Source organism: Onychostoma macrolepis, chromosome 13 (assembly GCF_012432095.1).
Source record: "Onychostoma macrolepis isolate SWU-2019 chromosome 13, ASM1243209v1, whole genome shotgun sequence".
Taxonomy (NCBI): domain Eukaryota; kingdom Metazoa; phylum Chordata; class Actinopteri; order Cypriniformes; family Cyprinidae; genus Onychostoma; species Onychostoma macrolepis.
In genome coordinates this window covers 19690729-19708464 of record NC_081167.1, presented here as the reverse complement: position 1 = coordinate 19708464, position 17736 = coordinate 19690729, and the positions used below count along the sequence as shown (strand labels likewise).

Genomic DNA, 17736 nt, shown 5'->3' with positions numbered 1-17736 from the left:
TTTTACAGTGCGGGCATGAAGTAAATGGTTCTAATGTTCCAGGAAACAGTTGTGACAATTGCACTCACAGTTTAGAGAATTTTAAGACTGTTTCAAAAAATGTGCCAAAGCCATTTGGAAAAACTGTGTGTATTCTGGTATGTGTAACTGTAACTACTCAAGAAGGACGCCAGAGGGAGACGTTTCACATCAAGACCATGTCCATCCCTAATCAATAATATTCACTTAACAAAAGAATGTTCCTTTGGTACCACTCTTTTTGATGTAGACTTTCATAAATCTAAATTGCTTGCAAGAGCAGAAATGAACTTACTATAACTTACATACTATAGTAGCTTACTTAGTATAAACACATTCTTTGGTATTTATGAGAAATACAATTTAATAAACCAATACAATAGTGTCTTTTTTAAATTAATTTAGCTGGTATTTATGGGTTTCCTCTTACTGTGATGTATACATGAAGTGATGTGTGGCTGGTCAAAGTCCACATAAAATTAAAAACAGAGTTGATTTTCTAAAAGCATATGGATAATGATTCATTAGTGCACATTATTTTTTTATCCAGTCAATTCCCAACTGAATAAAATCAAATCTTATCCTACACATTTTCACATACACTTTTTCACTCTTAATCACATTACAAGTAACATTGTCAGATGCTGTTAATAGAAAATTTTGATTCAAATTTCAAAGAAAGTTAACAACAAGCAAATGCACTGAATATAAAGAAAGTTAAGGATTACAGTAATCTGTCATGTGATGTGTGGGACATAATCTGATGTCCATAAAGAGACATCAAGACCTGGATACTGCCAAGGTACTCCTAGTGACTGCTCAAGTAAATGTGCCAAGCGATGTCACCAACATCAGCCATTAAGACTTAAGAGTCATGACTCTTCATTTTTTATTTTTCCCAACCACATTCTTACTCTGCTAATTTCAGCATGGCAAGGTAAAACACTACACTGCAATTAATGGCACAGAGAGCAAAAATCTCAGATTTGTCTGATTTGGTTCAAATCAAGAGGAATTTACTAAAATGTAAAAATAATACTAAATAAATAAAGTAAAGGCTATATAACAGCTCTCATAAATAATGAGGATATTGCTGTAATTACTGTTGTAGCATTGCCTCTTTAACCGTTTCACGGCTATTTAGAACTATATTTTGTATAATTTGAAGAGCTACTTAAAAAAAATAAGACATCTACGTATATGACTATTCAGAACTTTAAATGCTGTCAAAAATACATTACAAGTAAAATTAAAAATGTAATTTATGTTAAAACATTTAGATTAAAAAATATATTAATTATATTAAGTAAATATACTAAATGCATTTAAATAAGAATGACTGTAATGTATTTGTATTAATGTAGTCTGTTGTTGTTTGGTTGTCTTGAGGCTTATATTAAACTAGATCAAGTCTGGGTGCCAATACAGGGAGATTACAACGTCTAGTTAATTACACAACCTGGGTGTTAATAGGCTGACTCAACACCTTTGTAAAAAAGGACATACTAAAATACGGTAAACGCAATCATCTAAAACTATAAGTAAATTATGGATGGTTCTCTGCCTCAGTATGTCAGATCAGTCAGAACAACAAATGTTTGGGCTGGACACATACACACACAAAAATGTACCAATGTAATAATGAGCTTGAACTCCAAAGAAGGTTAAGCAGGACCTGCAGATGTGTAAGCATAGGTCTGAACATTACAAGTAGCCTTAAGTTTCTTTTTGTGGCCTGTCAGAAATAGAATGCTTAATTTTAAGCACACAAATGCTAAAAACACTTAAATCAACATTACTATATACATATATATGTGCCTCTAAAATTTTAATAAAAATCAAAATAAGCTTGAGCCCTCTCAGACCATTAGTATCTAGGAAGACATGCATTTTCTCATGGACTAAGAGAAAGAAATGACACTAAACTCACTGCATTCCTTCAATAATCGAATCCTAGAATATTCTGACAAACAGCGTAGCCTTTGTGTACAAATACTAACAGGGGCACATAAAAACTGGTTAAATCTAAACTAAAAATATCAGGAAAATAAAAGTAATTTTAGTTTTTATATTCTTCTTTTGCATTGTCTACTGATTGAGAGGTTCTAGGCTTTCCCTGTCCAAATAAAAATTCTGAGATATACATAAACTAACCACAACTCAGCACTGTAGCATTTTAATAGCATTAACCAATTTAGCTGACCAAGTCATGGCAGCAGCATTAATTAATTACAAACGGACTATGTCGTTAATCTTAGAATGTACAACTTTCTGAATTTTACATGAAGACAGATTCACAAAATTGTACAAATTATAACTAATAAACGTGATCTATCATCTTAGGAATATGAGTAGTTTTTACCTTCTAGCATTCGATGTCTTAAGGTTCTGATCTCCCTCTGATGCCTTCAGTCCCGGCACACACACTTTAATCCTGTGGATCATTACATGTTTCGTTTACCTTCTGTTACCAAGTACCTCATGTGACTCAGCTATGCACAATCTCCAATTCAGCATACTGTAGTACTGTACAACCATATAAAAATGTATTTGCTGATAAACTACTCACATCTAATCATTAAGAAGCAACTGATGTCTGTGTGGGACCTCGAAACATTTTTGCAAATTGAACAACTATTCTTAGACCACAGCTAAGAGCTCAATTGGATTAAATGAGCACTGACAAAAGAGGATGAGGCTACAAGAGGAAGTCTTCAGGACATTTTTTTTTTTTCTCAACACTCTAAAAACAAAGTTAGAACGCTGTCACTAGGACAGTACCCAAAGGTACAAAAGCTAAAGGGTACATATTTGTACCTTATTTACTCCCAAATTAGTACCTGAAGTGTGCATATCAGGAGGGTACCACCACAGTTTTGTACCTTTTTTTTTCTGAGAGTGAAGCTATGGTCCTTTTATTTAGGCCTATATATTTAAATAGCATTTTATTTGTCCTTGTCCTTGTTTAGGCATCCATTATAATGCATGCACAGAAGTATTCTGATTGTTTTTCCATCACATTTCAAGTCCTGTATTGTGTTAAATAACATTCTGTAGTGAAAATTACATTTTAAAACATTTGTTTTTAAATAAAATGGCTGCTGACTCTTTTGTCTTGCTAAAGCTAGCTAGCATATGTATCTCTAAAATACATAAAATGAAACATTTGTACACTTTTTTTGCATACTTCTACAGCTTGATTGAAAATTACACAGAAATAAAAAAATGTATATTAAAACAATTGGCATTTACCTGTCTATTTCATCTCAAGCTCATCACTGCCACTGTTGTCTCCTTGGTAAACAAAAACACTAACTTTTGAAAAAACTTTATTAGGTGCAGCAACTGTGGACAGTGCTCTTTTTTTTTGAGAAACAGACTGATATATCAATATTCACGCAAGAAATATTAAATATTAATTCTTAAATATTAAAAGGATTTATGATTAATTTACTCTTTGTTTAGATGAACAGTTTTAAATGTGTATTTTTAAATGTATTTTCATATTCTATGAATTAAAGTATCTATCTGAGTGGGCTAAATACTGTATGTTAATATCTTTAAAAGGATGCACAACATAGGCTAATTTTGATTAATATTAGGCTATATTGACAGATGTAGATTCACAGAGATAGACAGACAGACAGACAGACGGACGGACAGATAGACAGACGGACAGATAGATAGATAGATAGATAGATAGATAGATAGATAGATAGATAGAATGCTGTCTCTATGAATAGACCGGCGTGATGATGGCACGGAAGCGCGTGGGGGTTTGGTGACGTAGAGCGCATGTCGTCCGCAGTGCACGCGAGGCCTGCTGCCAGTGGAAGGAAGCGCTTTCATTAACGCTGAGGTCATGATATCGAAACCAGCAGCCGAATAAGCGCTATTAATAATCGATAGAGCCTTCACCACATCATTTCTGAAGAGTCCGGGTATTTAAGTGGCATTTAGGATACAGGGAGTGCTTATATTTTAATCGTAGCAGGTAAGTGAGCGTTTTAAGGTGGTTTTAATGTGTGGTATTGTTTCGCCGTGGGGGAGGGTGTGTGTATACAACACAGCTCATTTTCTTTTATTTGAAACAGTAATACGATAATGTCGCTGTTTTGAACGATGAGGCTTTTTAACGTAGCGGCTAATAAATGAGCCGGGCTCCGTGGGTTACGTGAGATCGCTTACAATGCTATTTGTCAAGCTGCTCGCTTTGCCAGCCACCCGCTGTAACCATACTGTGTGTCTTTTCTGGATAGTATTGAATCAGGAATGTAACATTAGAAAGGCTGAATTACTTATGGGTGTAGCATGTGTACTGATCACTGTCAAAGACTTGACAAAAAAAAAACTGTACATTGTTATATATTGTATCTTACTGGCCTGTGCTGTCATATAAATCAGGATACATATTATTGTCCAAAAAGTAAATGTCACTTTTAAATTGCCAATAGGCTGATTAATTTCAGTTTGACACAATTTGTTCATTAGATCGGTTTAATGAGTAAATTGTTAGTTATTAATGAAACTATGAGCCCTATGTTTAGTGGCATGAACAAACCATAAAAGTTTGTGTCTTAATCAGGATTTGTCCCATTGTTTAGTCTGTAGAAATGAGCTATTTAACTAGAAAGTGTATTTTTTAGCCAGTAGTCACTATGTGATTCATTTTTTAACTTTTATTAGTGGAGCTGTCCTGAATACTGTATTTTATTAATAATTTAATTACTTGAATGTGGTTTCTATTCATTTCTCTTATTGTGCCTAATAATAATTGTGGTTTGAAATTATTCTCTTTGAGAATGTTGTGCTAAGTAAGTAGCTTTGACTGTGTGAGTCGGTGTTATTAGCCTGGAAGTCTAATATTTGGCTCTGATTAAAATGAGAAATTGTGTATCTTGATTAACTGGTTTGTTTGGGTGCGTGCCTGATTGTGTAAGTATTTATATTGGCCTGTATGTCAAAAAGTGGTTGGTAATTTATTTATTTATATTTTTTCTTGTTTAATTGTACACAGTTACAACTACAAATGAAAGCTTGTCTAGAATGAAGTCTCTCTCTGTTGCTATGGATCCAAAATGCAATTTCTTCATGCTTTCATATTTGGACATATTCAGTGCTACTTCCTACTTCTAATGTATTTTAATGACGACGTGTCGTGAAAAAAACATCCCTGATATTATGCCATTTGCGGAAACGGCTAAATATGTGGAAGCATTTTTCTGTGGAACTGGGTCATGCTGTTAGTCCTGCTGTTTTAACTCCGGTTAAGAGCTATTAGGAAACTGCCCTACTCTTTTGTGGCATATGAGTCCCCTTTTTTATGTATGCGTGTGTTTCTAACAGCTGTATGCTCTAGTTATTTTCTTTTTGATGGCACATAGATATAGCCCAGAGCCAAAAAGAGGTTTGGGATCACTCAATGCTGTCCTTTCAGTTTATTCTGCTGTGCCAAGAAAAAAAGATACTGCAGGAAAATCATGTTACAGTGATGAAGATATCACAACAGTTGCAATATTATATTTTGTTTTGTTTTTATGGTCTAGGTTTGTAAAAATCTGCTTCGTTCGGATGCTCACACTTCGGCTTCACCATGAACAAAAATAAGCGAGAAAAGGAATTCTACAGCATAGATGTGGGAGATTCAACATTCACAGTGTTGAAGCGGTATCAGAATCTAAGACCCATTGGCTCGGGTGCTCAGGGAATAGTCTGGTATGTTTTAGAGCTCGTATTCCACCTCAAATCAAGGATGTTACACAGTTGCTGCATCTTTTCATCTGCTTCATGCATCCTTTTCTGTTTTAGCTCAGCGTATGACCACAACCTTGAGCGTAACGTGGCTATAAAGAAACTCAGCCGGCCTTTTCAGAATCAGACTCATGCCAAACGCGCATACAGAGAGCTGGTGCTCATGAAGTGCGTCAACCATAAAAATGTAAGTCATGACCCCAAAATGGCTTGTAACATGTTGCATGCAATGGGAAATCCAGCAGAGCATAAGCCGTCTAATAGATATGCTTTTTCATTTCCAGATAATAGGCCTTTTAAATGTTTTTACACCACAAAAAACATTAGAAGAATTCCAAGATGTGTGAGTATATGTTGCGTATTTACACAGCAACAAAAATGCCAGACCCCAGCTGATACCCCCTAATGCTCTCTCCCCTTTCTCTCACATCCACACACACCCCTCCCCTTCTTCTCTGCTCTCTCTTACCCCCCCATCACACCCTCTTTTTTTTGTCCCTCCCCTTCCCGCCCCTTCCCCAACGACAGTTACCTAGTAATGGAGCTGATGGATGCCAACCTCTGCCAAGTCATTCAGATGGAGCTGGACCACGAGCGGCTGTCCTATCTGCTGTACCAGATGCTGTGCGGAATAAAACACCTCCACTCGGCGGGGATCATCCACAGGGTCTGTGCCTTTTAGCCTAAAGCCTGTCCGCCTAAACAAAAAGACTGCCGTACGCAGCCAAGGTTGCACTGACAGCGAAAAGCTTAATAATCAGTTAAGGTGAGGGAGGGGGAGGGGTTTCATCCCCTGGGCTGATTACAAAAAGCCAGACCTCTGCCTGCCTGACTGCCTGACTGCAGCTGCTGCTGTGGACTGCATTGCGCTGTTGAGGCAGGGACGTGTTGAGAGGCGACAGGAGGGAAGCGATCAAGTGATCCTCAGTAAACACTGCTGTCCCGTAGTACCGTTTCACCTTGACTTTACCTCTGTCTTATACAGCGTGCTGCTTTTGTGCAGATATGACCGGAGATCTTTATGATAATACAATGAATCTCGTGTCACTGCACAAGGTCATGTCCCATGAATGGCGACCTTTGAACATTTAATATGCAAATTTCATTGGCAGCTGTGGATAATCAAGCGTTAAATTAATAAAAATGGTTTCGCTCAGACAGCTCTATCGATAGGTGATGAGAAAACAGAGGAACACTGAAAGCAAATAAGTCATCTTTTTCAAGGTTAATAGTGTGGAAAGACTTGTTTGTTGAGAGAAGAATACAGATCATTCGTTTTTATACTCTTTAGCCCTTGGAAATGTACTTTATTGTTGGTCAGTTTTCAGTTAGACAGCACCATAAGTGAAACCAAAAATAGTGAATAATGTCACTGACATCTAACGCTTTCTAAAGCCCACGCAATTTATAACCAGTTTATTTGCAATTATTGATAAAAAGTGACACACGTTTACATTCTCCCATAAATATTTCCTGAATGTTAGTTAGCTGCAGCCACACATCTAAAAGTCTGCTTCTGTTTTGCGTTTTTCAAATTTAATAACTTTTTCATCTTTACAATATATTATCAGCATAACAGTTTGAGTGGATAGTTGAACTGACACAAATTTCTATTTAAAAATAAATGTGGTTCTTTTGAACTTGTATCTGTATTGAAGAATGTGACACTGAAGACTGGACTAATGGCTGCTGAACATTAAGCTTTGTTATCAGGAATAAATTACATTTTAAAATATATTAAACTATAAACAGGTGTTATGAATTGTAATAATATTTCACAATGTTACTGCTACTTCTGTATTTTTAATCAAGTAAATGCAGCCTTGTTGAGCATAAAATACTTATTTCAAAAATATTTAAAAACCATACTGACACCAAACATTTAAACAGTATGTCACAATTTTTATTTGTATAATGTTTTTTTTTTTTAAATACCAAAACTTTGTGTGTTTTTCTTTTTTTTTCTTCAGGTTTTACGTTTTTTTAGGTCTCAGACTTTTGGACTGCCATTATATTTTTCTTATTTACTCTCATGAAAAAATGGCAGATTGACTAATATTCTGTCTTGTGATTCTTTAGGATCTGAAACCCAGCAACATTGTGGTAAAGTCAGACTGCACCCTAAAGATCCTGGATTTCGGTCTGGCCAGGACAGCAGCTACAGGTCTGCTGATGACACCATATGTGGTGACACGTTACTACAGAGCCCCTGAAGTCATCCTGGGAATGGGATATCAAGCCAATGGTCAGTGCTGCTGACAAGCTGCAGAATGCCTAGTTGGCACATCCTATGCATGCTTAACGGCCAATATCATCCTCGTGTTGCAGGTTTCATTTCACGCTTTTATAGGCCTCTCTAATGCTTTCCTTGCACTAATAGTTTTGCAGTTTCAGCACCAAAATGTGTTACGAGGGATAAGATTTGTTGGGAATTCTTTCTTTTTTGTTTTCACTTTGATGAAATGTAAAGCCTGTTCAGTGTGTGATGAGTAGACAATGGCTTGGTGTGTTCATTCATTTCTTACCAAAACTATAATGAATAAAACAAGCTCTTATGCAACAGTACAAAAATACTAACACCCCCTGACTTCCTGCTTAACTGTTTTCTCTCTTTCCCTCTGCTGCACGCGCTTAGTGGACATTTGGTCTGTGGGCTGCATTTTGGCAGAAATGGTCCGTCACAAAATCCTTTTTCCTGGGAGGGACTGTATCCTTGAGCCGTACAAGTAAAAAAAATGCATCATCGACGTAGAATTGTCTGTTGTCATTTTGACAAACTGCATTTTACTCATGGGGCACATAATGAGCTAGATATACTGTATAGTCCCTCGCTAGTTTGGCATTAATTTAATGAAGATTATTTTATATTGTGCTCTTTGTTATGCATGCTGTATGTTAATCAAACACTGGTTGGTTGTGCTTTTTGCATTTCACTCCCTTATTTATTTCTGTGAGGGGAGGTTGACTTTCTGGCTAATTTTGGCATTAGTTTGGTGAACACCACTATTTTGAAGGGTTAGTTTTGTATTTTTACACTGACACCTGCTTTTTTATTAGTTGTTTCTCATTGGTACTTGTTCTAGTTTCATATTAAATCATATTCTAGAAATTCTTTGTAAAATTATTTTTTGTTGCACTAAACTCAGTTGTATGTTGGTACTAATAGTTTTGATATTCATTCAGCCATTCTAGCAGTTCTGTTCTCTGCTCTTGTGATAAGGGAGAGGGGCATCCTTTGTGAGCATAAAAGATGTTTAAAAACATTTAAAAATCTCCAAACGCTTGAATGGTAGTGTATATTAGAAATTTGGGATCTTTCAAGTATACCAATTAGGCCAAGGGTGGCTTGATGGTGTTTGAGAACACATCGTCCCATCGTTCCAAAAAGCCTACATCAGGATTTTTATGTCATCTGTAAAAAGTCTAAAAATCTAAATCTGTAATACTGTACAACGTTTCTTTCCTTCCATCATAATCAGTTAATGAGTCACCATCATGAGTCACAACATGAGTGTAAATGGTCAGGCCTGTAATGCACTGTGAAACTCGTTTCCGGTTTATTTATAGTATTGCGACGATTATTCTGTTATGTCTGTGCTCCATCCTTACTGATTTTCCATGCTAGACATGGCAGATACTGCATGACGCACATCACTCTTCTTGCCATCTGATTTCATCGTCATTTTGTCTTTTGTCATTTTGCCTCTTTTTTTAAACTCTGTGTTGCATGCTAATTTCACTTTCATTTCATTTTTCAGTGGATGTATGGTCTGTTGGCTGTATCATGGCTGAAATGGTCAGAGGTAGTGTGTTGTTTCCAGGTTCAGATCGTATCCTTACCTGTCTATCGTGTGCCATCCATTCCATGGTCATCATCACTTCTCTTTATTAAACACAATACTTTTCCCATGGTACACTATGGCATTTAGGACTAAATAGACTTAGCATAAGCAATCAAAATGAATTCATGATTTATAATTTTAGATATTGTAGGCCTGTTTATACTTTTCTTAACCCTCTAATGCCTGAAGATATTGATCAGTGGAACAAAGTCATAGAGCAGCTGGGAACTCCACCCCAGGAATTCATGATGAAACTTAACCAGTCTGTGCGGACCTATGTGGAGAACAGGCCACGGTACACTGGATACAGCTTTGAGAAGCTCTTTCCCGACGTCCTGTTCCCTGCTGATTCAGAACACAACAAACTGAAAGGTACATCTGTTTGAAGATTTAAATGGGTTACATTATTTCTGTAGTATTTTACTTAATTAGGCAGCTGTGCAATTGCTGCTTGCAAATGAGTGTGTGTCAAAATGTTAATATTAAAGACTGCATCCTTTATTTAACTGACACACATATTTGCAGAACAAAAACAACCTAATTCGCAATTCTAATAATTTCCAGTGCATGCACAGTGAGTGGCCTGAATAATCTGCTGTTTGGTTGAGGTGACATATCAAGCCACTTGAGAACAACTCAAGTACCATTAACTCTGTACTGGATGTGATTTGTTATGCAGCGAGCCAGGCGCGGGACCTGCTGTCTAAAATGCTGGTGATAGATACATCCAAAAGAATCTCTGTGGATGAAGCTCTGCAGCACCCCTACATTAATGTGTGGTATGACCCAGCTGAAGTGGAAGCGGTGAGCTTATGCGCATTCACACACACCAATTTCCAATCCACTGCTGCCGAGTACACATGCAAGCTCATTGTAATTTTGAAGAATGGTCTACAAAAATAATGTTGGATTTTGTTTCCCAAATCATCAGCAGTCTCTTATGCTCACCAAAGCCTCATTTATCTGATCAAATGTCAGTAATTTTGAAAATAACTGTTTTCTGTTTCACTGTATTTTAAAATGTAATGTATTCCTATGATGGCAAAGCTAAATTTTTAGACGTAAATTGCTTCAGTTTTCAGTGTCACATCATCCTTCAGAAATCATTTAAATTCTGCTTAATATTTTTGTTAATTGTGATACATTAAGGTTTTTTGAGTTCAAAAGAACAGCATTTATTTGAAATAGAAATATTGTAACATTTATAATTTAACATTATAACATTATTAATATAATTTACAAAAGATCACTTTTGAGCAATGTAAGTCCTTGCTGAATTAAATTAATTTCTTTCAAAAACAAAAAAATCTTTCTTACTTCATACTTGTCTATCTAATAGTTCTCACAACACAAACATGAAGTTTGTGGCTCTTTTTTTTCCAAGATAAGCTCATATTCAACACATTGATTGTTTTTCTCACCAGTATAATTGTGTGCTTATCTTTCTCTCTTCAGCCACCTCCACTAATCATAGACAAACAGCTCGATGAGAGGGAACACACAGTGGAGGAATGGAAAGGTGGTTTGTTTTTCTAACTTTAAAGTTCACAGAGTGAAATCTGATGCAAAGGAAAGTGCCAAAGGCTGAGAATGAACATGATTTGCCCACTGCACACGCGGTCGAAATCTTGTCTGCAGGGGTCACCTGATTGAATAGTGTTAATAAGCTCCTCAGCATGTTTAAATGTCTGACGGCAGTTTCTTAAATTAGAAAGATTGATATTTCTTTCAACTCATGGAGCGTGTGCTGTCAACTTAAACCTTGCCAGTTTCCATGACTTCGTTCATCTGTTCAGCGTATGACATTAAATATCTAAGTAACAATGCAACTGACTTTATTCAGCTGCATGACAGTAGCTCAGCTGTTTTCAAATTTCCAATGACAAACTAGTTTTTCCAACAAGTAGCTACTGTGTGTAGTGTGACGATGCTACAAGTTTCGATTTATTAATCCGTTCATTTGGAGGAAAAAAAACAATTGGTTTTCATTTCAATCCCTTATTTCATCCATGTAAATGAAATGCTGGTGTTCGTCACCATGTGTTAAAGTTATTATACATTTTTTAAACCCAAATGAAATTCCTATGTTTTTTGTGCTTTTTTTTTATTTATTTAGATGAAAATTGTGTTCTTTCTCTCGCATTATATTCTAACTGTTCTTTCTTTTTCTTCAGAGCTGATCTATAAAGAAGTCCTGGATTGGGAAGAACGGATGAAAAACGGTGTCATTCGAGGTCAGCCTTCCCCTATAGGTTAGTAAGACGATCTCTTAGTCTAATGCAGATTATGTTCATTATTTTTTATTTAAATTGATTTTCCATTTGCATAGACTTACACATCACGTTTGGGTGATCTAACTGACTGTTGTGTTTCACATAGCACAGGTGCAGCAGTGATCAACGGCTCACCCCAGCCCTCCTCCTCTTCCTCCATCAATGACGTCTCGTCCATGTCCACAGAGCCCACCGTGGCCTCAGACACAGACAGCAGCCTGGAGGCCTCCGCGGGACCCCTGAGCTGCTGCAGATGACTATCACCTTCTCCTGGAGTTTCTCTGTGTGTGGCATGGTATCATATTTAGGCCAGTCTAATACTTTATTTCGGGTCGGGTATGGCTTTTTTGAGTTCCGCTCTAGATACTGTAAATGACTACACAGTTTTATCTTTTTAGCGACAGCCCTAACAGGCTCAGCCAATGATAGTGGACTCCTTAACAAATCTCTTCTTTTATAAGCTACATTTAGAGTATTTTGTCATGTCGTCGTAGAGTGATTTTGGAAGGTAATCTGTAAAGATTGAATTGTGGATATATTTTCTCAAATTAATTTATTTTGAGTCTTTTTCCTGGTCAATGTATAATTTTTTTGGTCACTTGGGATATGAAAGTCTTTAGAAACAATTACATATTAGTAATTTACAATGGACATAACCATATTGCACGAATTAATATCAGCTATTTAAGTACATTTTGACATAACTTGCCTGAGGTGGCATTTTCTGGGTCATGTTTTTGCGCAGCACATTTTATTTCAAATTTGTACAGTTTCATTTAGATATAACAACTCACAACATCAAAAAAAAATTATTTTTATATGTACATTGATTTATTTTACCAGGCTGTTCTTTTTTTTTCATGAATAGTTTTGCTGCTGATTGACTGTGAAAAGTGACGTGCTTGTGCATATGTCTCTGGTGTTCTAGTTCTTGTCCAAGTCCTAGTTACCTTTTTCAGCACCTTTTTAAATTTTTTTATAATTATAAATAATTGTTTTACCCCTTCAAAATCTGCTTATAGAACAAGCATTGCGCTTCATTAGCTGTGATTGTATTATTGCATTTTGCAGTTTTTGTCTAATATTTTTCCAAACCATAATAAGGTTTTTTTCGTGACATTTAATTCAGAAATTAAGCACATATTTTAGAAATTATTATTTGGAACACCAACAAAAAAAAGTCTACACTGGTTCATTTCTAACGTATTCCATTAGAGCTGTTAAGCTACTTATTTATTTATTTTTGTACAACATTGAAAAGAACCAGATCTCTAGATTGGTTTTACTTTTAGTGTTTTTTTTTTTTTTTTTTTGTTTCTCCCGTCAGGTTGGAAGATCTTTAATGGCATGTAATGTGCTGTAAATGAACGGGACCTATTGTATTGGGGATTGACCTACTGTACGTATGGCTTTGTAACTTGTGACATTGAATACTGTGGAGCTCCACTCATTATTTGATAAAAAGTTTAAGATATATCAGGGAAGTGGGTTTGTTTTACATTTGCTTTAGAATGTGAAGGTGAGAGAATGTTGAATAGGCCTGAAGTTGTGGAGTAGAAAGTGGGAATCTGAATGTTGTTGATGTGGGGTTCAGCCCATTGGATTTATTTACCTGTGCACAGGGTAAAAAAAACGAAATATTTTGCTATTACTTTATGTTGTTGTTTTGTTTTAAGTGCTCTTAACAGTGGCAATGATATTAAGCCCTACATACTTGCCTGGGAAGCCTGAGCCTGCTGTTACTGCAAAGAGCAAAAGCTTTTAGGCACGAAACACAAGAGCCGTTTAAAGGTCGAGTCTGAACTACCTCACACTTGATGCCATACAGCTCACATTTTACAAGTATTACTGTAACCTTGATTTCATTTTATTTATTTATTTATTCAGAAAAATAGGAGTGTTCAAGTGTCTGTATAGTTTGAATCTGTGAGAATGTACTGTATGTATGTGTATACAATCCAACGAGTGTGTGTCTTTGTTTATTCTAGACTGTTTTTTGTTTCCTTCAGCTTATGTGCAGTAACTCAAAAGCTGAACAATGAACCATGTTATTTCAGACTCGACATCAATGCGACCATTTTTGGAAGGGTTCTGTCCATGTTTTGCTGTTTCGAGAAAAAGAAAAGAGAATAATAAAAATGGAGAGGAAAAGTTTCTCATCCCCAATCTCAACGATGGGCGGTATCTTGCATGACCTGCTTATAGCATTTGATTTTAAGTCCAAAACACTGTACAAGAACTATAAGATCATGGTGCTGGGTTTATTAGACTTCACAAACTGATGCAGTTGTTTTATATTAGGGTTAGCAGATTACCACCTCATTAGAATGCACTGAAATTCAACTGTGTTAACATCATAACAACTGGAAAAATGGAAATAAACAGTTGGAAAATGGGTTTGCTTGTGTGTGTTGTTTAACCCCTCCCCCAACTATTGTCCCCTCTCCAAGAACTTATACTTGGTTTATCTTTGTTGACCATGAACAACTTTATTTAACTTTGGAAATTGTTGCTGCTTTCTACATATATTACCAAAGACTTTGAAGGGTTACTTCACCCTAAAATGAAAATTGTCATCATTTACTCACCCTCATGTCATTCCAACCCCATTATACTTTCATTCATCTTCAAACCACAGATTAAGGTATAAAAAACTGATTTCTGTCCCTTTTTTTTTTTGAAAGTCCATTCCACCAAAACGACACCTTTTAAAAAATATTTTTGATAAAGGATATTTATTTAAATCATGGTTTAATCCAAGTCTTCTGAGTAGACACAATTGCTTTATATGATGAACAGATTTACTTTTATTCACATATAAACACTGATCAGAGAACAAATATAAAGCACATGAAATATAGTAAATATAAGCTCAAATGTACATACTTCTAGAGGCATTGAAGTTTTGGTATAATGGACTTTTTTTAATGGAAATACAGCAATCTTTCATATCTGTTTTGAAGATGAACAAAAGTTCAGACAGATGAGTGTACTTGACAGAATTTTCATTTTGGGGTGAATTTGACATTTTTTAAATGTTAGAAATCAAATATCTTTTGCACAACACAGTTATCAGTCAGTATATGATTCAGTTTTTATATCACTCATTATTTAACATCAGACTTCCCTTGATCATAAAGTCACAATATTGTTTTGATGACAACGGCAATTTATTATGAAGACTAGTCAGTCTTCATTCGAAAAGAAACACCCATTTTTTTGAGGACCTCTACTTTGGCACTTTCTGCATTCAGGAATCAATTAACAGAAAAAACGACCACACGAACATACAGTATGTGCATACTATAAAAAAAGCTACTTTAACACATTCAAGTATATGTCAGCCTTAGTTCCATCATCTATTTTATATAAAGACACTCATTCACTGAGTGTTTTGAAAAACACCACCTGAGAAATAGTTCTAGGTACATTAATAAGCTTAAATAAATACTAGCCTTGGCAATCTTGCAGCTGAAGTGATCTTTTGATAGAGTTGAGATTTAAACTGTTGTACAGTTTGGATGGTGTTACCTCATCTAATCTGAAATAAAGTCTCTTCTTCTAGTGCATTTTACTTACAATAAAGGGATTTGCTGAAAAGAGTTTGTGTCTGTGAGGTCTGATGGTGTAAGTGTTGATCTCATGTCTAGAAGTGCGAGGCACAGTGTGATGGGATGCAGCTTGTACGTATATGGTGACTGGTTGTAAATGGTGTAGACTTTGGATGAAAAAGGATTGTGTGATAATTTCTCCAAAGCCTCGAGACAGTTCAGCAGGACATATTTCATACCATGCATTAACAGGAAATGCCATTAAAATGACCCGTCTTATGTGAGAGGCCAATACTGGAAACAGTCTGGTCAGAAATGCCATGCTTTGGTATTATCTGTGCAGGTTAGGTTATGCAAGTGATGAATGCTAATAAATGAATGGCACCTTAAAGGAATAGTTCACCTGAAAATGAAAATATTGTTATTATTTACAAAGAGCGAGTGGCAAGTTTGATTTACATATTGGTATGTGCATTACTTTTTTAAATTCTCCTTTTGTTGTCTGCAGAAAATCAGCATATTGGTTTGGAACGATACGAGGGTGAGTAAATAACCATTGAATTTGTATTTTTGTGTGAACTATTCCTTTAAAATGTAAGACTGAAGATCAGAGAGAAAAGTGTAACTGCTACACATGATCAAGTCGCCGTAATAAAACAGCACAAAATTACCTCTGAATACTCATGATGCATGAGCAGAGAGATTTCAAAATTCTATCTACAACAAACACATAGTCTCTCAGTGTTAAATCAGGAGGGCTGTTAGAGGTTCAGTCAAATTTTGCTTGTCCTTGTTCCCAATGTAAGATCTCCCAAAGTGGAGAAGAACTCCTCCATCTCGTTCTGAAGCAAGCGGTTACGGGTCTCTGCGTCCTCACGGGCCCGCTCAGAGTTACGGAGTTTAATTTCCAACATTCGATTCTTTTTCTTCTCCTGGTCCAACTCCTCCTCTAGTCTCTCCATTTGGTTACGCATAGTGACACTTGATTCCTCTAGCCTTAGAAAAATATATTATGTTAATTACATTTTAAAGTTCATGCCAAATACTCCATGTGATATTGTTGGAAATGCAAAGAAAACACGATGCAAAAATGAACATTTGTTTGATGTTAAGAACTAAATTTACATTTTGGATCATTCTTCACCCAAAATAATAATACACTATAAAAATACAGTTTAAAAAACATTTATTAATAAATAGCTATTTATTGTAAAAGTTTATCATAAAACTGAAAGGTGAAGTGTTTTATTTCCACATTGCCAGCAGTACCAAATGAAAATGCAAAAATAAAAATTGTTGTCAAGCAGGTTTCTCAAACACTCTCTCCTTTTGGCAGAGACAGAAAGCCACGCACCAAACTCACATCATTGTTGGTCTGGTCAGGTTTCTCAAACAGGACTAAGTTTTGATAATACCAAGATTCAGACAGCGCTGATTGGTGAATGGGTACATTGTTGTCATTCACTGATCGGTCTGCACAGCGCCGATTTAAGTCGATTATTTGGGGTGTTCGGTAAGTTCCGTCACAAAATATATGTCATTCAACCCGACCAATCAGGTTGTGAATGCATGACTGTGCCTTAGGTTCGGTATCTTTAGGTTTGCTGTCAAAAATGCCAGTGTAAAGGCTAAGCGGACCGAACTACAAGTGTGAATGCACCCACAAAGTCTAATCTAATCGGTCTAATCAGATTCAATGATCTATGCTAAGTTATGTTAAAAGTGCTATTGCCAGACCCGGAGATCGGCTGAATAGATTCCAAAATGGTAAAACTCAACTTATTAACTCTGGGGGAGTTGGAGAATGAGCCTATTTCCAAAAAAAGTGGAGTGTTCCTTTAAGTCACGATGTAAGAAATACTGTTTCCGGGTCCAAGCCTCTATTTGCTTCAGATGCTTATAAGCACTATTTATTCATATCAAACATTTAAGCTCAGCTTTGAAAAACTCACAGCGTACACAAAAGTCTCTGGGCTCATGATTAATAATGATTAATAAAAGATGAATCACTGTCTGGCCAACTGAGATTTCGCTTTTGGCATCTGATAGAGTGTTTGGACCCAGAAGCAGCCAGTAATATGTGATGTTCTATTTATTTATTTATTTATTTTTGCAACCTGTCATTAACATGAGGTCTCAGCAATTAGCGACAACAATACAATCGATTCAAGATGGACAAAATCAAGTTCTGTAATACATAATGATTGCAACTTTTGCTTCATACCTACTTTAACACTGAAAAAACTATACACGCCAGCTTTTAAAAAAATCTTAACACTACTGGAATGATGAGAAAGTGTA

At 35.9% G+C, this 17736-nt stretch overlaps 3 protein-coding genes across 10 annotated transcripts in view; 1 reads left to right on the top strand and 2 right to left on the bottom strand.

The window, feature by feature from the left end:
• Nucleotides 1-3671, bottom strand: part of ptpn20 (protein tyrosine phosphatase non-receptor type 20) — a 36505-nt gene extending 32834 nt beyond the window's left edge. The window contains 2 exon segments of the mRNA XM_058795850.1: nt 2381-2452; nt 3271-3671. The gene's annotated coding sequence lies outside the window, so the exon portion shown is untranslated.
• Nucleotides 3672-3801: 130 nt separating this feature from the next.
• mapk8a (mitogen-activated protein kinase 8a) lies at nt 3802-14279 on the top strand. 6 transcript variants are annotated; one of them, XM_058795846.1, is made up of 12 exons: nt 3805-4012; nt 5565-5733; nt 5827-5956; nt 6054-6112; nt 6298-6436; nt 7849-8014; nt 9528-9599; nt 9801-9983; nt 10291-10415; nt 11067-11130; nt 11786-11863; nt 11991-12144. In XM_058795846.1, the coding sequence occupies exons 2-12, from the start codon at nt 5612-5614 to the stop codon at nt 12005-12007; spliced, it is 1155 nt and encodes a 384-aa protein (XP_058651829.1). In that variant the 5' UTR covers nt 3805-4012; nt 5565-5611; the 3' UTR covers nt 12008-12144. The 6 variants fall into 6 exon arrangements, 5 of the variants coding, with proteins under 5 accessions (XP_058651830.1, XP_058651831.1, XP_058651829.1 ...); XM_058795845.1 differs by lacking the exon at nt 9528-9599 and adding an exon at nt 8405-8476 and having other exon boundaries at nt 3806-4012; nt 11996-14279; XM_058795844.1 differs by having other exon boundaries at nt 3808-4012; nt 11996-14279.
• arhgap22 (Rho GTPase activating protein 22) overlaps nt 13135-17736 on the bottom strand; it is a 29498-nt gene continuing 24896 nt past the window's right edge. For 2 of the 3 annotated variants that reach the window (XM_058795839.1, XM_058795841.1), the window contains one exon: nt 13135-16431. In XM_058795839.1, coding sequence (XP_058651822.1) covers nt 16209-16431 — 223 coding nt within the window. In that variant the 3' untranslated portion in view covers nt 13135-16208. The remainder of the gene's footprint in view (nt 16432-17736) is intronic. The other variant, XM_058795840.1, reaches the window with a different exon arrangement.